Source organism: Rana temporaria, chromosome 1 (assembly GCF_905171775.1).
Source record: "Rana temporaria chromosome 1, aRanTem1.1, whole genome shotgun sequence".
NCBI lineage: Eukaryota > Metazoa > Chordata > Amphibia > Anura > Ranidae > Rana > Rana temporaria.
In genome coordinates, this window is record NC_053489.1 from 550,753,131 (window position 1) to 550,768,490 (window position 15,360).

A 15,360-nucleotide genomic window follows, 5' to 3' on the forward strand; every position below is an offset into this window, starting at 1 on the left:
GATGTTAGTGGAGGGGTCTGGAGTTAAATTGAAATCTCTACACAGGAGAATCTGTCCTGTTTCTTTTTCTGGACTTTTTTCCATAATTTGCAGAGGAATATCATCTGTTAGGATTAGGAGCACACAAGTTTACGATGGTGTAGATTTTTTATTTACCATCTGAGAAGATAAAAAGCCTCATCCACAAATACCACAAAAGTCTTGGACATATTTATTATAGCAAAAAGTAAAAAATATTGTTTTTTTTTCAAAATTGTCCCTTTTTTTAGTTTATAGCGCAAAAAAACGCAGAGGTGATCAAATACCACCAAAAGAAAGCTCTATTTGTGGAAAAAAAGGAGGCAGATTTTGTGGGTATCTTCTTGGGTACTTGTTCTTCTTGGGTACAACAAACCTAGTGCTCATAGGCACAGCATAACCCCTCAGGATTTTTAGGACAGACCAGGTGAGTATTTAAAAAGTATTGTTTATTGGAAACATTAGATAATCTATACAGTAGAAAAAAATCTATTGCAGTACAAAAATACAGGCATGAATATAAATGCCCTCTGGTGTGAAGGGCTATTGCACATAGCTGTAGGAGATGACGCCTGACATGTTTCAGACCCCTAGGCCCTTCTTCATAGGCTGAATGTCTAAAGCATACATTCATCTATAAAGTGAACATATTTTAACATTAGTATAATAGTACAATTTTAACATTGAGCAACCTATTGCATGGAATTGAACATCCATGCAAGTATAAAAAATGGGCATAGAAGGCCTTGGGTACGAACGACCGCGGAATTGTCCGTTAAATTTTAAAAAGTACTCTGGTTAGGAAGGGGGTAAAATCTTCTGGGGCTGAAGTGGTTAATCAGATACAATAAAAAGCAGTGCACACTACATAACAGTTCTCAAAATAAATTTATAAAACCCTATATTGTTTAGTAAAAAGTTAGCATTATCTAAAAACCTATTGGTAACTACTGAATTACCCCCTAGCTCAACTCTAAAAAAAAGTACTGTTTGTATTGCTCCTTGCAACCAAACTTATCATACTGTTTAACTTTTCTAGTTTATTCTGGAAATATGAAGAATATGAATGATAGGAAAATTCAATTTAATATATAAAATAGTTCATCTTTCAGATACTTTCAGTCATTTGGCCGTGAGACATTATTTAATATAACACTCCCCAATCCCAATTTAAACAGTGCCTAGACTTACAAAGCATTATTGCAATGTCTGCCCTTTTTTAGGTGTCAAGGAAAATGAATTTCATTGTTAAACTATTTAATATGCATGAGGATAAAGCAATAAAAAAAGTTAGTGCTGTTATAATGTGATGCTCAGAGATTACTGAGAATATTAGCGGTGGCAACAATGGCAGCATTATTTTCTAATCTTCATTATAAAACCTCAAACTCAGTTGACTTTCACTCTGTGGTCATTTGCAGAGGTACATCACATCCTTTTCAAAGATGATTGGACAGCCTATTTAGATTTATAGCCTCATATAAGTTATACTTTTATTAAAACAACCCATGCAAAATTAATTAAAACTAATCTATAAGATATCCATTGTATTGCAATGCTGCCATTCTTCTGCTGCGAAGATCAGACATATAAGAATTAACAGAAATTTTGAATACTAGTACTAGCAATACTAGTAAATATAATGTACAGATGAAGTAGCTTACTAAGTTCCTTCTTGTATTTTCTAAAATTCTGTAGCAAGCAGTGGGCTGTAGTCAACTTAACTATACTACATCTGGAGTCATTCTCTAAACATAGAGTGCTTTTACTCTCTCAAATTGTTTGAGCTTGCTACAGCAGGGTGTGCTTGAGTGATACGTTTTCTCATCTGGACACAGAAAGCACATCAGCTGATTAAAATTAATTAGCCACTCCCATTCAGTCTGCACAATCTAACAAAAAACTATTCCATCAGAGTAGAAACAGGTAGGAATCTGTAACAAACTTTGTTAAAATCATCGCAATTTACATAGATCACTATAGCCCCTTTCACATTTATACGACTTCAAAGTCGTGCGATTTTGCCGTGATTTTGCTGTCACGATTTTGCCGCGATTTGAGATCAGTACAACTTCGACTTCGCCACAACTTTGGCATTAACCAATGAAAACATACATGGTGTGAGGCAATTCCTTTTATTGCCCTAGTTGTTTCCAGTTCCTGTTTGCTTCCTGGTTGTGGTGGTCTGTTGTGACAGAAAATGTTTGCTACTCAATTTATTGCCACCACAGTTGTCATTGCTGCTGCAGCAGTAGCAGTGCATGAGGAAGAAGAGGAGGAGAAGTGGAGGAAGAGAAGATGTCAATATTGGGTACATTCCATCATTGCCAATTATAAAGATAGGGGTCAATTTTGGGTCCTCTATAATGATCATCGTGCACATAATGACATTTTTTTTAACTATCCACGAATGTCAATTAACAGGTGGGAACATCTGTGTCCATGTGCACTAGTTGTTTACACGTTGAATGTTGCTAATGGCCACCTCTTCTTATTCTAATTCTCAGTTTTGATGAGTTACTTGGTTTGGTGTCTAGCCATCTAGAGCGACTTAATACTAGGTTCAGACTAAGTATACCTGTGGAAAGACTAATTATTACCTTGAGGTAAGTTTTATCTCCACATCTGCCTCTCTTTGTCATAGTTGGAGGGGTTAGGGTTTTGCAGGGGTTATGGTTAGGGTTTGGGGATTGGCAAGGGCTAGGGATAGGCTAGGATTAGGCTGGGGTTAAAGTTAGGCGAGGGCTAGGGATAGGGTATGGCGAGTAATAGGGATCGACTAGGGTTTGGAAGGGGTTAGGGTTATGCTAGGGTTAGGGTTTTGTGGGGGTTAGGGTTAGCCTAGGGGGGTTAGTGTTAGGGTTGTCCCGATACCACTTTTTTAGGAGCGAGTACAAGTACCGATACTTTTTTTCATGTACTCGCTGATACCGAATACCGATACTTTTGTCATGTGACAGTTTTCAAACCACAATACAGACTGTAACGGCTCTGGTGAACGGGAGTGAACCACAACTACGGATTGCAAGGATGTCAATGCATGTACCTATTTTATGTGAGATTTCAGTACTGAGCCCCAGGCGTCACTCCACACAAACAGGAGTTTGGGGGTTCTCTACATCTTTACACAAAGAATGTGATTCAGGAGGACGTTCCAATTCACAACTGTATGCAAGTGATTATCAGTTAAACATACAGGGGAAGATCCACATAGAATTAGATCCGCGCAGCGTATCAGAGATACGCTACGCCGCCGTACCTTACCTGGCGGAATTTCGAATTCTCAACGATTTCACGCCGTAAGTTATGGCGGCGTAGTGTATTTCTGGCGCCGGAATTCAAATCGGCGATTAGGAGGCGGGTTTCATTTAAATGAAGCACGTCCCCGCGCCGAATGAACTGCACATGCGTCGCCCCGAAATTTCGCTAAATGATGTCGCTAGGACGTAATTTTTTTAACTTAGACGTGAGTTACGTCCATCCCGATTCACGGACGACTTACGCAAAAAATAAAAAAAATTCAAATTTCGATGCGGGAACGACGGCCATACTTAACATGGCAAGTCTATCTATATGCCGCAAAATACCAGCTTTAACTATACGCCGGAAAAAGCCGACTACAGATGACGTTAGAAAATGCGACGGCCGTGCGTACGTTCGTGGATCGACGGAAATAGCTAATTTGCATACCCGACGCGGAAAACGACGAGAACTCCACCCAGCGGGTGCCGAAGTATTGCATCTACGATCCGAAGGCGTACGAAGCCGTACGCCTGTCGGATCGAACCCAGATGCCGTTGTATCTTGGTTTGAGGATTCAAGGTAATTTGAAAGTACGGCGGTGTATCAGTAGATACGCCGGCGTACTCGCTTTGTTGATCTACCCCACAGTAGTGTATTAGGCCACTAAGGGTGCAGGTATGAAAATAACTTCAACGCTTAGCATAGAAAAGTTTAGAGCGAACATGTTAAATAACTTAGGGCATGGGCCCATAAACAAGTAAGAACTTATGTCAAGCACAAAGTAAATAGGAATTGTAAAGACAACTAATAGTTGCATATGAGAGGCAAATATAGCTCAGGAAATTTTGAGGGTAGATGTCCCTTTAAGATCTTGCGCAGCAAACAGCCAAAACACAACAGTCAGTCCCAAGTAGTAAGATGATAGGAAATAAACCAGCATTAAGTATAGGACTTGTATAACAGCAATACGTGTAGCAGATCTACTTAAGGCACTACAAGTAACATAATGTCTACTTATCCGTTTGCAGGGCTTTTAGGACATGGGATCCTGTAGTGTAGGGTGTCCTGTAGGAAGAATGGTTTAGAGTGTCCCAGCAATGGCAATCAGGATTTGCTTCCTTATGGCAGGCATCCAGGATGGCATGGGTTGCAGGCTGAGGATTGATGGTACCTGTAGTTCGTTGCAGCCAGGCCAGCTACAGCCGACAATAATAGAACAACCGCCTATGTAAACTAAATGCTTTTATAGGCAGGGGACAGGTGCCTGGCAGGTGTGCCGAATCCAGCAGTGAGTGCGCTTGGCACTTCCGCGTTCCAAGCTGGAACGCATGCGGCCCCCGGGCGATGACATTGCCCCTGGGGTGAGCATCCGGAAGTGCTCATGATCACTGGGTCCACGGGACCCAGCACATCATGGATTGAGGTAAAGGGCCAATCACAGCAGCCCTGTGATCGCACTGTTCAATGACGGAGTGATCACTTTGTCAACAAACCGGGACATAATATAACTGAGTACTAAGATTTGTAGGTAAAGTTGATCCAGGGTAAATCCGATTGCCTCTCGGGGGATCAGGAAGGAATTTTTTCCCCTGCTGTAGAAAATTGGATCATGCTCTGCTGGGGTTTTTTGCCTTCCTCTGGATCAACTGTGGGTATGGAGTTGGGTGTATGGGATTGTACTGTGTTTTTTATTTTGTTTGTTTATTTTTTTTGTGGTTGAACTGGATGGACTTGTGTCTTTTTTTCAACCTGACTAACTATGTAACTATGTAACTATGTAACTATGTACTGTTCAGCTCAGTATCGATGTGAGGAGAGAAGAGAGAAACACTGCAGCAGTGTGAGTTGGCACAGTCCTGTGTGCTCTTCAGTGCCACTACAGGGTCTATCAGTGCAACTACAGTGCAATCAGTGTCACTACAGTGCTCATCAGTGCCCTTCAGTGCCACTACAGTGCCATTACAATGTTCATCAGTGTCACTACAATGTTCACCATTGCCCTATGGTGCCACTACAGTGCTCATCAGTGCCCTATGGTGCCACTACAGTGTAGACAGGTGCTATTATTTTTGTTCCGAATTAGTTTAACCTCCCTGGCGGTATGATTCTTTCAGAAAAAAGGTGCTGAAAGCGGTACCATTATTTGCAAGGAAATTTGGCGTTTTATACTAAAAACAAAATTATAAATTATAATATAATAAATAATTATAAATAATTATAACAAATAATAATATAATTATTATAAAAAATATTCAATAATGTAATCAACTCAAAATCACTGAAATTTGCTCAGTTGCAGAATTGTCGCTGTCATTACTTTTATTTTTTTATGACGAATTTCCCCACAAATCGCTATCGCACAATTCTGCAAGTGATTATAATTTATTATCGCTGTTTTCTAGCTGCTCTAAAACCATTTTTGACATAAAGGGACACTTTTGGTTGCTATGGACAATCTACAGTTTGCAGGCAGAAAGAAAGGTTTGTATTATATAAAATGACATGTAGGGCACTGGGCAGACCACTAGGGACAAGGGGGGTGTGTATTTTTTACATACAGTACTGTAATCTATAAGATTACAGTATACTGTATGTATTGTGTTTGTTTTTGAATTTGGCGCCGTTCTCCGCCACCGTGCGTCGTAACATCGCAGGGAACGGAGATCGGCGGCACAGGAGGACGCTGTGTGAATCGAGCGAGGTCCCGCTCTCTCACACAGCGCGGTGGCATCGCTGGATCCAGGGACAAGGTAAGTAAACACAGTCTGTGGATCCAGCGAGGCAAGCCCGAGTCTGACTCGGGGTTACCGATCGCAGCACAGAAATCTAACCCTGAGTCAGACTCGGGAACACCGCCAGGAGGGTTAATGAATTTCGACAAATACGTTCATTCATAAACATTCATAAATTTGAATATTTGAAAATCCGTAACTTCGTTAATTTGAATATCTGAAAATTCATAAATCCGTAAATTGGCAAATTTGAAAATTCGCGAATTCGTAAATTTGAAATCCAAAAATCAGACAATTCGGAAATTCAAACATTCGAAAATCAGAAAATGTGAACATCCGAAAATAAGAACAAAAATTCAAATCCGAAGTTACGAATTAGTTAAAATAACGAATGTCGGATTGGAAAATAACAAATTAATAATAATAAAAAACAATAGTAATACTAATACAAACGTATTAGTATTATTAATTATTAATTAGCTCCCTTCTATTTGTTTAGATGCAGCATTTGTTATGTTCACTAGCAGCCAAATTTGAAAGGAAATTCCAATACCTCTAATTTAATAGTTAGTTAGTAGAGTTGAGCGGACACCTGGATGTTCGGGTTCGGGTCCGAACCCGAACTTAAAAAAAAAAGTTCGGGTTCCCGAACCCGAACCCGAACACGGACTTTTAGAAAAAAAAATGCGCGGAGGTCCCCGCAAATTCAATAACCAGACCCTTTAGGTCTGGTATGGATATTAAGGGGAACCCCGCCGTCAATTTAAAAAAAAAACGACGTGCGGGGTTACCATTTCACACAGGGGGGGTCAGGATCTGGGGGTCCCCTTTGTTAAAGGGGTCTTCCAGATTCTGATAAGCCTCCCGCCCGCATACCCCCACAACCACCGGGCAAGGGTTGTGGGGATGAGACCCTTGTCCCCTTCAACATGGGGACATCCTCCCCATGTTGAGGGCATGTGGCCTGGTGCAGTTCAGGAGAGGGGGGCCGCACTCTGTCCCCCCCTCTTTTCTGCGGCCGGCCAGGTCAATGTGCTCGGATAACGGGTCTGGTTATGGATATTTAGGGGGAACTGCACGTCATTTTTGTTTTAAATTGATGGTGGGGTTCCCCTTAATATCCATACCAGACCTGAAGGGTCTGGTTATGGATATTTAGGGGGAACCGCACGTCATTTTTTTTTTAAATTGACGGCAGGGTTCCCCTTAATATCCATACCAGACCTAAAGGGTTTGGTTATTGAATTTGCGGGGACCTCCGCGCATTTTTTTTGCCAAACTTTTTGCAATTATTCGGGTTCGGGTCCGGGTTTGGGAAAAACCCAAAGTCCGTACCGAACCCGAACTTTACAGTTCGGGTTCGCTCAACCCTATTAGTTAGCTATTATTTAGAATTTTCGGATTTTATTTCTTTTTTTCGAATTTTCGAATTCATGAATTTCAATACGGTGTCACTACAGTGTTCATCAGGGCCACTACACTGCTCATCAGTGCCCTATGTTGCCACTACGGTGCCCATCAGTGCCCTACGGTGCCACTACAGTGTCGATCAGTGCCACTACAGTGCCCGTTAGTTTCCTCCGTGCCACTACAGTGCTCAACAGTGCCATACAGTGCTACTACAGTGCTCTTCAGTACCCTACAGTGCCAGTACAGTGCTCATCAGTGCCACTACAACTCGTCGATCGTGGTCCACCTGTCGGCTGTCGGCAGGTGACAGGTGGACCGCAAACAGGTCCCCTGTCTATGTGTGCCGATCCTTGTCTGCCCAGGCTCCCATACCAGCCTCCAGCTTTCTCTGTGGCTGCGCCGCACCATCCCCCTTATGTCCCGTTGTCTCTCTATCCCTCCCGCCTCCATCCTCCTCCGCCACTGTGACCAGTAAACAGCGGAGACCAGGAGGAAGCACAGCTCGGAATGGAGGGTGGGAGCAGGAGCTGGCCAAACAAACTTGTTATGTTAAACTGCTGATGATTGGTTGCTAGCACATAGGGTGGTCCTAAGCAACCAATCACCAGCTTGTTAATACAAAAAGTCACTCTGCCAGCTCCCACCTCTCTGTCCAGAACTGTGCTGCCTCCTGGTCTCCGCTTTGGAAACAGGTAGGACACTGTGCTATGGGAGAAGAGGGAAGGCTGGGTTATTGCTATAGGGGAAAGGGGGGCAGAAGACACCACTGTGTGTGTGGGAGGGTGATGTGAAGGGGCAGAAGACACGGTTATAGGCAGGGTCACCCCCATAGCAGTGTCCTCTACCACCCTTCACATCACCCCCATCCCTGCATTCTGACCGCAACACACTCCTGAACCCTGAATTATGGCCGCAACGCACTCCTGAACCATGCATTCTGACCATAACGCACTCCTGATCCCTGCATTCTGACCGCAACGTATCTCCTGAACCCTGCATTCCGACCGTAACGCACTCCTTGACCCTGCATTCTGACCGCAACGTTTTCCTGATCCCTGCATTCTGACTGCAATGCATTCCTGAACTCTGCATTGTCTGAATAATGCACTCCTAAACCCTGAACTCTCTTCTAATACTTATTTTTATTCTGAGTAAAAAAAAGGTCAGCCTTACTGGTTTTTTTTTTTGGGGGGGGCGGGGAATACTGTGCCTGGTGATCTTTGACTTTATCAGTGTTGTTCAAGTAGATCTCCATCTCTCGAAGGTTGTCTACCCTTGCACTACAGTAGGGGAAAGAGACCGCCGCTCCAGATGAGTGCACCATCCAGTGGGTGCAGGCAATGCACGAAGCATAAATAGAAGCAAAAAGGTATGGACAGCCGCACTCCGATAAATGTAAAAAACAATAAAAGCCTTTAATCCAGTAAAAAAACATTGTTATACAATGTGAAACACGTCAGCTATATCATCCCACCGTTTGCTGTTTCTCTGTTTGTGCAGTGTTTTTTTACTGGATTAAAGGCTTTTATTGTTTTTTACATTTATCGGAGTGCGGCTGTCCATACCTTTTTGCTTCTATTTATACCTTGCACTACAGTGCCATCAGTGAGTGATTATCAGTGCCCTACAGTGATCATCAGTGATTGGTTATCAGTGCTCCTCAGTGACCTACAATGCCATCAGTGCCACTACAGTGCTCATAAGTGCCATTACAGTGCCCTATTAGTGCTCATCAGTGCCACTATAGTTCTCATCAGTGCCACTGTGCACATCAGTGCCCATCAGTGATTGATCATCAGTGCCAACCTAACAGTGGGATCCTCATCAGCGCCCATCAGTGGCATTAAAATGTGTAAAAAATGTGTAAAAAAAAAGTTTTTATTTTCTTTCCACATTTTCCAAAAACTTGCGGGAAAAAATTACATGTTCAAAAGACTCAATATGCCTCATAGAATATACGCTGGGGTGTTTGTTTTCCAAAATTGGGTCATTTTGTGGGCGTTTCCATTGTTCTGGTACTCCAGGACCTTCAAAAGTGTAATAGATTGTCAAGAAATTAGATGTGTAATTTATGCTCTTAGAACACCTGATGGTGCTTCCTGCATGTTGAGCCTCTGTATGTGGCCAGGCTGTGTAAAAGTTTCCCAAATGTGGTATCTCCATACTCAGGAGGAGCAGCAGAATGTATTTTCGGGTCATATTTTTGGTATGTACATGCTGTTTGTTAGAAAAATTGTATAAATGGACGACTTTGCGTTAAAACAAATGAGTTTTCATTTTCTTTCCACATTTTACAAAAACTTGTGTAAATAAATTACATAGCCAAAAGACTTATTTTGCCTCATAGAATATACATTGGGGTGTTTGGGCATTTACATTGTCCTGGTGCTCCAGGGCCTTCAAAATTGTAATACTGTAGGTAGTCAAGAAATTAGATGTGTAATTTATGTCCCTAAAACAGCTGATGGTGCATGTTGGGCCTCTCTGTGGCCAGGCTGTGAAAAAGTCTGTGAAAAGGCCGCTTTTAGGAGCATTAGTCGTTTTTTTGGATACAGTGTTAGGTCGCGTCAATCGTTTTTTTTTTTGACATGTCAAAATTATTGGTTCCCATTGAGAGCCATCTTAAAGGGGTTGTAAAGGTACAAATTATTTTTCCTAAATAGCTTCCTTTACCTTAGTGCAGTCCTCCTTCACTTACCTCATCCTTCGATTTTGCTTTTAAATGTTCTTATTTCTTCTGAGAAATCCCTCACTTCCTGTTCTTCTGTCTGTAACTCCACAGAGTAATGCAAGGCTTTCTCCCTGGTGTGGAGTGTCGTGCTCGCCCCCTCCCTTGGACTACAGGAGAGTCAGGACGCCCACTAACACACAGCTCCTTTCTCTATCTGCGATGTAGAGAGCACCCTGACTCTCCTGTAGTCCAAGGGAGGGGGCGAGAACGACACTCCACACCAGGGAGAAAGCCTTGCATTACTGTGTGGAGTTACAGACAGAAGAACAGGAAGTAAGGATTTCTCAGAAGAAATAAGAACATTTAAAAGCAAAATCGAAGGATGAGGTAAGTGAAGGAGGACTGCACTAAGGTAAAGGAAGCTATTTAGGGAAAAAAAGTTGTACCTTTACAACCCCTTTAATGATCCGACTTTCAGCCCAATTACTTAAATGAAAGTCACATCCAAGTCAGATCATCATGATCTGACTTGTGGCTTGGGCTCTGAGGATCTTGAAGGGGAACTCCATGCCAAAATGAAAAAATATAACTGGTATGGATTTTGAGGGGAAACCTCACGCCCAAAAAAATGGCATGGGGTCCCCCCCAGAGTCCACACCAGACCCTTATTCGAGCATGCAGCCTGGCAGGTCAGGAAAGGAGTGGGATGACCAGTTTTCACAAGTCCTTTTTTTGGCTTGGGGTTTTCCTCCAAAATCTATGAAAAATAAACTACATATTTAAAATTATATGGTGTGTGATAAAAAGGACTTTTATAGCTCAGCTTCCAGGATCTTCTTAAGCAGGTATGTATTTTTCAAATATAAAGTCAAGAGCAGTTTAAAAGTAAAAACAAGTTTTTAACTGCAATACTTCATTTAATTCAATTAATTCATTATTTTGTTATGGTATGTTTCATATAACACAATTCCAATGTTTAGCATTTTTTAAGCACACGTTTTCTTTAAGGTTAATGGAAACCATCATCTAAGGGAGTCACTCTTGTTTGTACATAATGGCCTACTTAAGTAGGCCATTACATTTACAGCGGGGAAAATATTATACTGTATGCAAAAATGTTAATAACTTCTATTAGATGACTATTTTAATACCTAAACTTCCACACACTATGCACTACAATAGTAATACTACATTGACCATTAGCTTTAATTTCCAATTATACTATAGCAGAGTTTCTGATAGCATGGATGTTTACAGTAACTAATCTGTCTTGCGGGACAATATGCAATTCTTTAGTGTCAGCAATTAGTGACAGATACCGCAAGGAACATTTTTATAGAGTAGTATATTGTAGATTCCAGTGGACATTTTTGAGTTGGAAATGGCTTAACTTGATGCTGGTGGGTGGTCATTTATTAATTAATAGTGTAGATGTGCTTGGAAAATGGAATGGTTGTGTACAACTGGGCAAATATCATAGTACAAGGCAAAGCAGGAAACAAATTTACCCTTGAAAGTAGGTCTTATTCTTGCATCATAACCAGATGTTCTTCCCATCAGTTTGTCCAGAAAATCAGATGGTGACATAGGTGGACTACGAGACCGAGCACTGTCTGTTTCTTTGGTAGCAACCAAACTGCAATGATAAACAGGGAGGAAACAATGTTAAATGACCTGTATCACAGAGACACAACTTTTAGAAAACGAATGGAAGATTATTCCATTGTATATATTTGCATGTTCACCGGAAAAGAAAAAATGAAAGGACAAGTATCGCCACAGCTTTTTTGGCAATACTTATTTTGTGGGTCACAGGAGTGCAGATAGTTCTACACTCCTGTGACCTGTTTTCTGCCGACAGTGGGCTAACGCCCGCTAACATTACAGAGCCGGTCCAGGCTCAGGAAAGATGCTGACTTCATAGATGGGATCCGCCCAGATGCCTGGACCGGCAATTGGCTCAGCCTCTCAACAAGCTGCTAAGTGGCTGAGCCAGCAGCTCCCATCCCCTTCGCACTTCAGTGAGCTTTGGCAGGGAAGAGCATGGTGACTCCAGCTCTTTGCATGCTGGGGACCAAGAGCTGAGTGCTCATTAGTGATTGAATGCTCGACTCTCCATCTTAGAGGCAGCGGGGGACAGCTGCAACTGGGATTGGTGCTGCGGCCATCTATTATTTTTTTTTGAGATTCCCAAACTGAGACACTTTAAAAATAGTTTTGGTGGGAAATTTGGTATACAGAAGAAACTCTGTTTTGGTAAGAAATATAGTGGCATGGAATGAAAAAGATACAGTACATACTTATTATATAGAACATGTCCCCCTAACGATGTGCATTTTGCCATCCATATAACTGAAGATATAACAAATGTCCAAAATGACTCTATTATAGGAAAGATCATGTTGTAAGGCCACCCCTACATGCCCATATGAAAGTGACATACATTTGAACATTACCTGTTATGAGCAAGCAATTTAAGTGTTAATTTTAAGTCATGTGTCCATGGAAATTGGAAGAAATGGACTGGGCCAGGGGAGCGTTTGCTCTCAGTGCCATTATAGTTTATATACAGTATATACATATACATTTTTTCCTCATTAATGTACACATACTGTAGCACCCCATATTGACAGAAAAATACAGAATTGTTGACATTTTTGCAGATTCATTAAAAAAGAAAAACTGAAATATCACATGGTCCTATGTATTCAGACCCTTTGCTGTGACACTCATATTTAACTCAAGTGCTGTCCATTTCTTCTGATCATCCTTGAGATGGTTCTACCCCTTCATTTGTGCCCAGCTATGTTTAATCATACTGATTGGACTTGATTAGGAAAGCCACGCACCTGTCTATATAAGACCTTACAGCTCACAGTGCATGTCAGAGCAAATGAGAATCATGAGGTCAAAGGAACTGCCTGAAGAGCTCAGAGACAGAATTGTGGCAAGGCACAGATCTGGCCAAGGTTACAAAAAAAATTCTGCTGCACTTAAGGTTCCTAAGAGCACAATGGCCTCCATAATCCTTAAATGGAAGACGTTTGGAATGACCAGAACCCTTCCTAGAGCTGGCTGTCCAGCCAAACTGAGCTATCGGGGGAGAAGAGTCTTGGTGAGAGAGGTAAAGAAGAACCCAAAGATCACTGTGGCTGAGCTGCAGTCGGGAGATGGGAGAAAGTTGTAGAAAGTCAACCATCACTGCAGCCCTCCACCAGTCAGGGCTTTATGGCATAGTGGCCCGCATGGGAAAAAGCCTGCATGGAGTTTGCTAAAAAAACACCTGAAGCACTCCAAGATGGTGAGAAATAAGATTCTCTGGTCTGATGAGACCAAGATTGAACTTTTTGGCCTTAATTCTAAGCGGTATGTGTGGAGAAAACCAGGCACTGCTCATCACCTGTCCAATACAGTCCCAACAGTGAAGCATGGTGGTGGCAGCATCATGCTGTGGGGGTGTTTTTCAGATGCAGAGACAGGACGACTGGTTGCAATTGAGGGAAAGATTAATGCGGCCAAGTACAGGGATATCCTGAACGAAAACCTTCTCCAGAGTGATCATGACCTCAGACTGGGCCAAAAGTTTACCCTCCAACAAGACAATGACCATAAGCACACAGCTAAAATAATGAAGGAGTGGCTTCACAACAACTCCGTGACTGTTCTTGAATGGCACACCCAGAGCCCTGACTTAAACCCAATTGAACATCTCTGGAGAGACCTAAAAATGGCTGTCCACCAACGTTTACCATCCAACCTGACAGAACTGGAGAGGCTATGCAAGGAGGAATGGCGGAGGATCCCCAAATCCAGGTGTGAAAAACTTGTTGCATCTTTCCCAAAAAGACACATGGCTGTATTAGATCAAAAGGGTGCTTCGACTAAATACTGAGCAAAGGGTCTGAATACTTAGGACCATGTGATATTTCAGTTTTTCTTTTTTAATAAATCTGCAAAAATTTCAACAGTTCTGTGTTTTTCTGTCAATATGGGGTGCTGCGTGTACATTCTGTCCAATTTAAACAACTAACAATGACTAAAGTCGACACATGCAGATACATAATCCTAATTTGTGAGATTAACAGGGTAATTTATACTCTGGTCAATTTGTACCTTTTTGTATCATTTTTATCATTTGTATCATTCTTTGTGGAGACTTCAATGCTGTCCCGGATAAAGAATTGGACCTATCCAGTGATTTAAGACATCAACAACCCAGACATCATCTCTACATCAGACTTGTATAGAGATGCAAACACTCTTCTGAATGTGATTTTACCTTTTTTTCTAACGCCCATCATACATATTCACACATAGATCTATTCTTGGTAGATATGTTTTTATTGCAATGGGTCACTAAATCAACTAAATCAACCATGCACAATATTACCTGGTCTGATCATGAACCAATTTCCATGTGGGGGAAATTTGTACTGAAACATAGGCAAACAGATGACGCAACAATATCTATGTTCTTTTGCAATCAGAAAATAAAGCAACATTTCTTAGGCGCTTAAAGATTTTTTTGCCATTAATGCCCCTTCGGTTGAAGACCCTTTTACACTATGAAGCTCCCACAAAGTGTATATCAGCGGTCTACTTATTAAATGGAGTGCCAAATTCAAAAAACAAAGTGACTTAACGACCTGCTCAACACTATACAGAGATTGGAAATAATCAACAAAAAAGCCACCACACAGGCTATCCGCGCAGAGCTTTTTCACTCTAGTCAGGATCTTAGATCCCTCCTACTCTCCCAGTACAACAAACATATAAGATATCTAAACGATAATTCATATCACTATGGGAACATTGTGGGGAAATTTAAAGCTAACCAACTTAAAGAAAAAACTTTTAAGCAAAACATTCCTTACCTTTACAATCTCAAGACAGGCATAAGGGTGACTAATCCAAAATAAATAGCAGATGCCTTTAGCGATTACTATGCCTCACATTACAATTTATCATATGACCCCTTTTCTCCTCAACCAAAGGTGAATAGAATGTCTGAATTCTTGACCTCAATCTCCTTGCCTAGTATTACTCAATCCGATTTAGAGCTGTTGATTGCACCCTTCACAGCCCTTGAAATAGATACATTGATTAAAAGTCTCCCACGCAATACATCTTCAGGCCCTGTGGGTATTATTTAGAATACTATCAACTTTTTCATTCTATGCTGTCACCCGATTTGTTACAGGTATTTAGCGCTGCAGGGTCCAGAGATCCCTTTTCTCCTGAATTGTTAACAGCTACAATTGTTACTCTGCCTAAACCAGGTAAAGA

At 41.5% G+C, this 15,360-nt stretch overlaps 1 protein-coding gene across 1 annotated transcript in view; it reads right to left on the bottom strand.

The window, feature by feature from the left end:
• The window catches only part of GLRA3 (glycine receptor alpha 3), a 278,112-nt gene that overhangs the window by 172,852 nt on the left and 89,900 nt on the right, over positions 1 to 15,360 (bottom strand). The window contains exon 2 of the mRNA XM_040333579.1: positions 11,583 to 11,710. Within this exon, the coding sequence (XP_040189513.1) occupies positions 11,583 to 11,710 (128 nt within the window). The remainder of the gene's footprint in view (positions 1 to 11,582; positions 11,711 to 15,360) is intronic.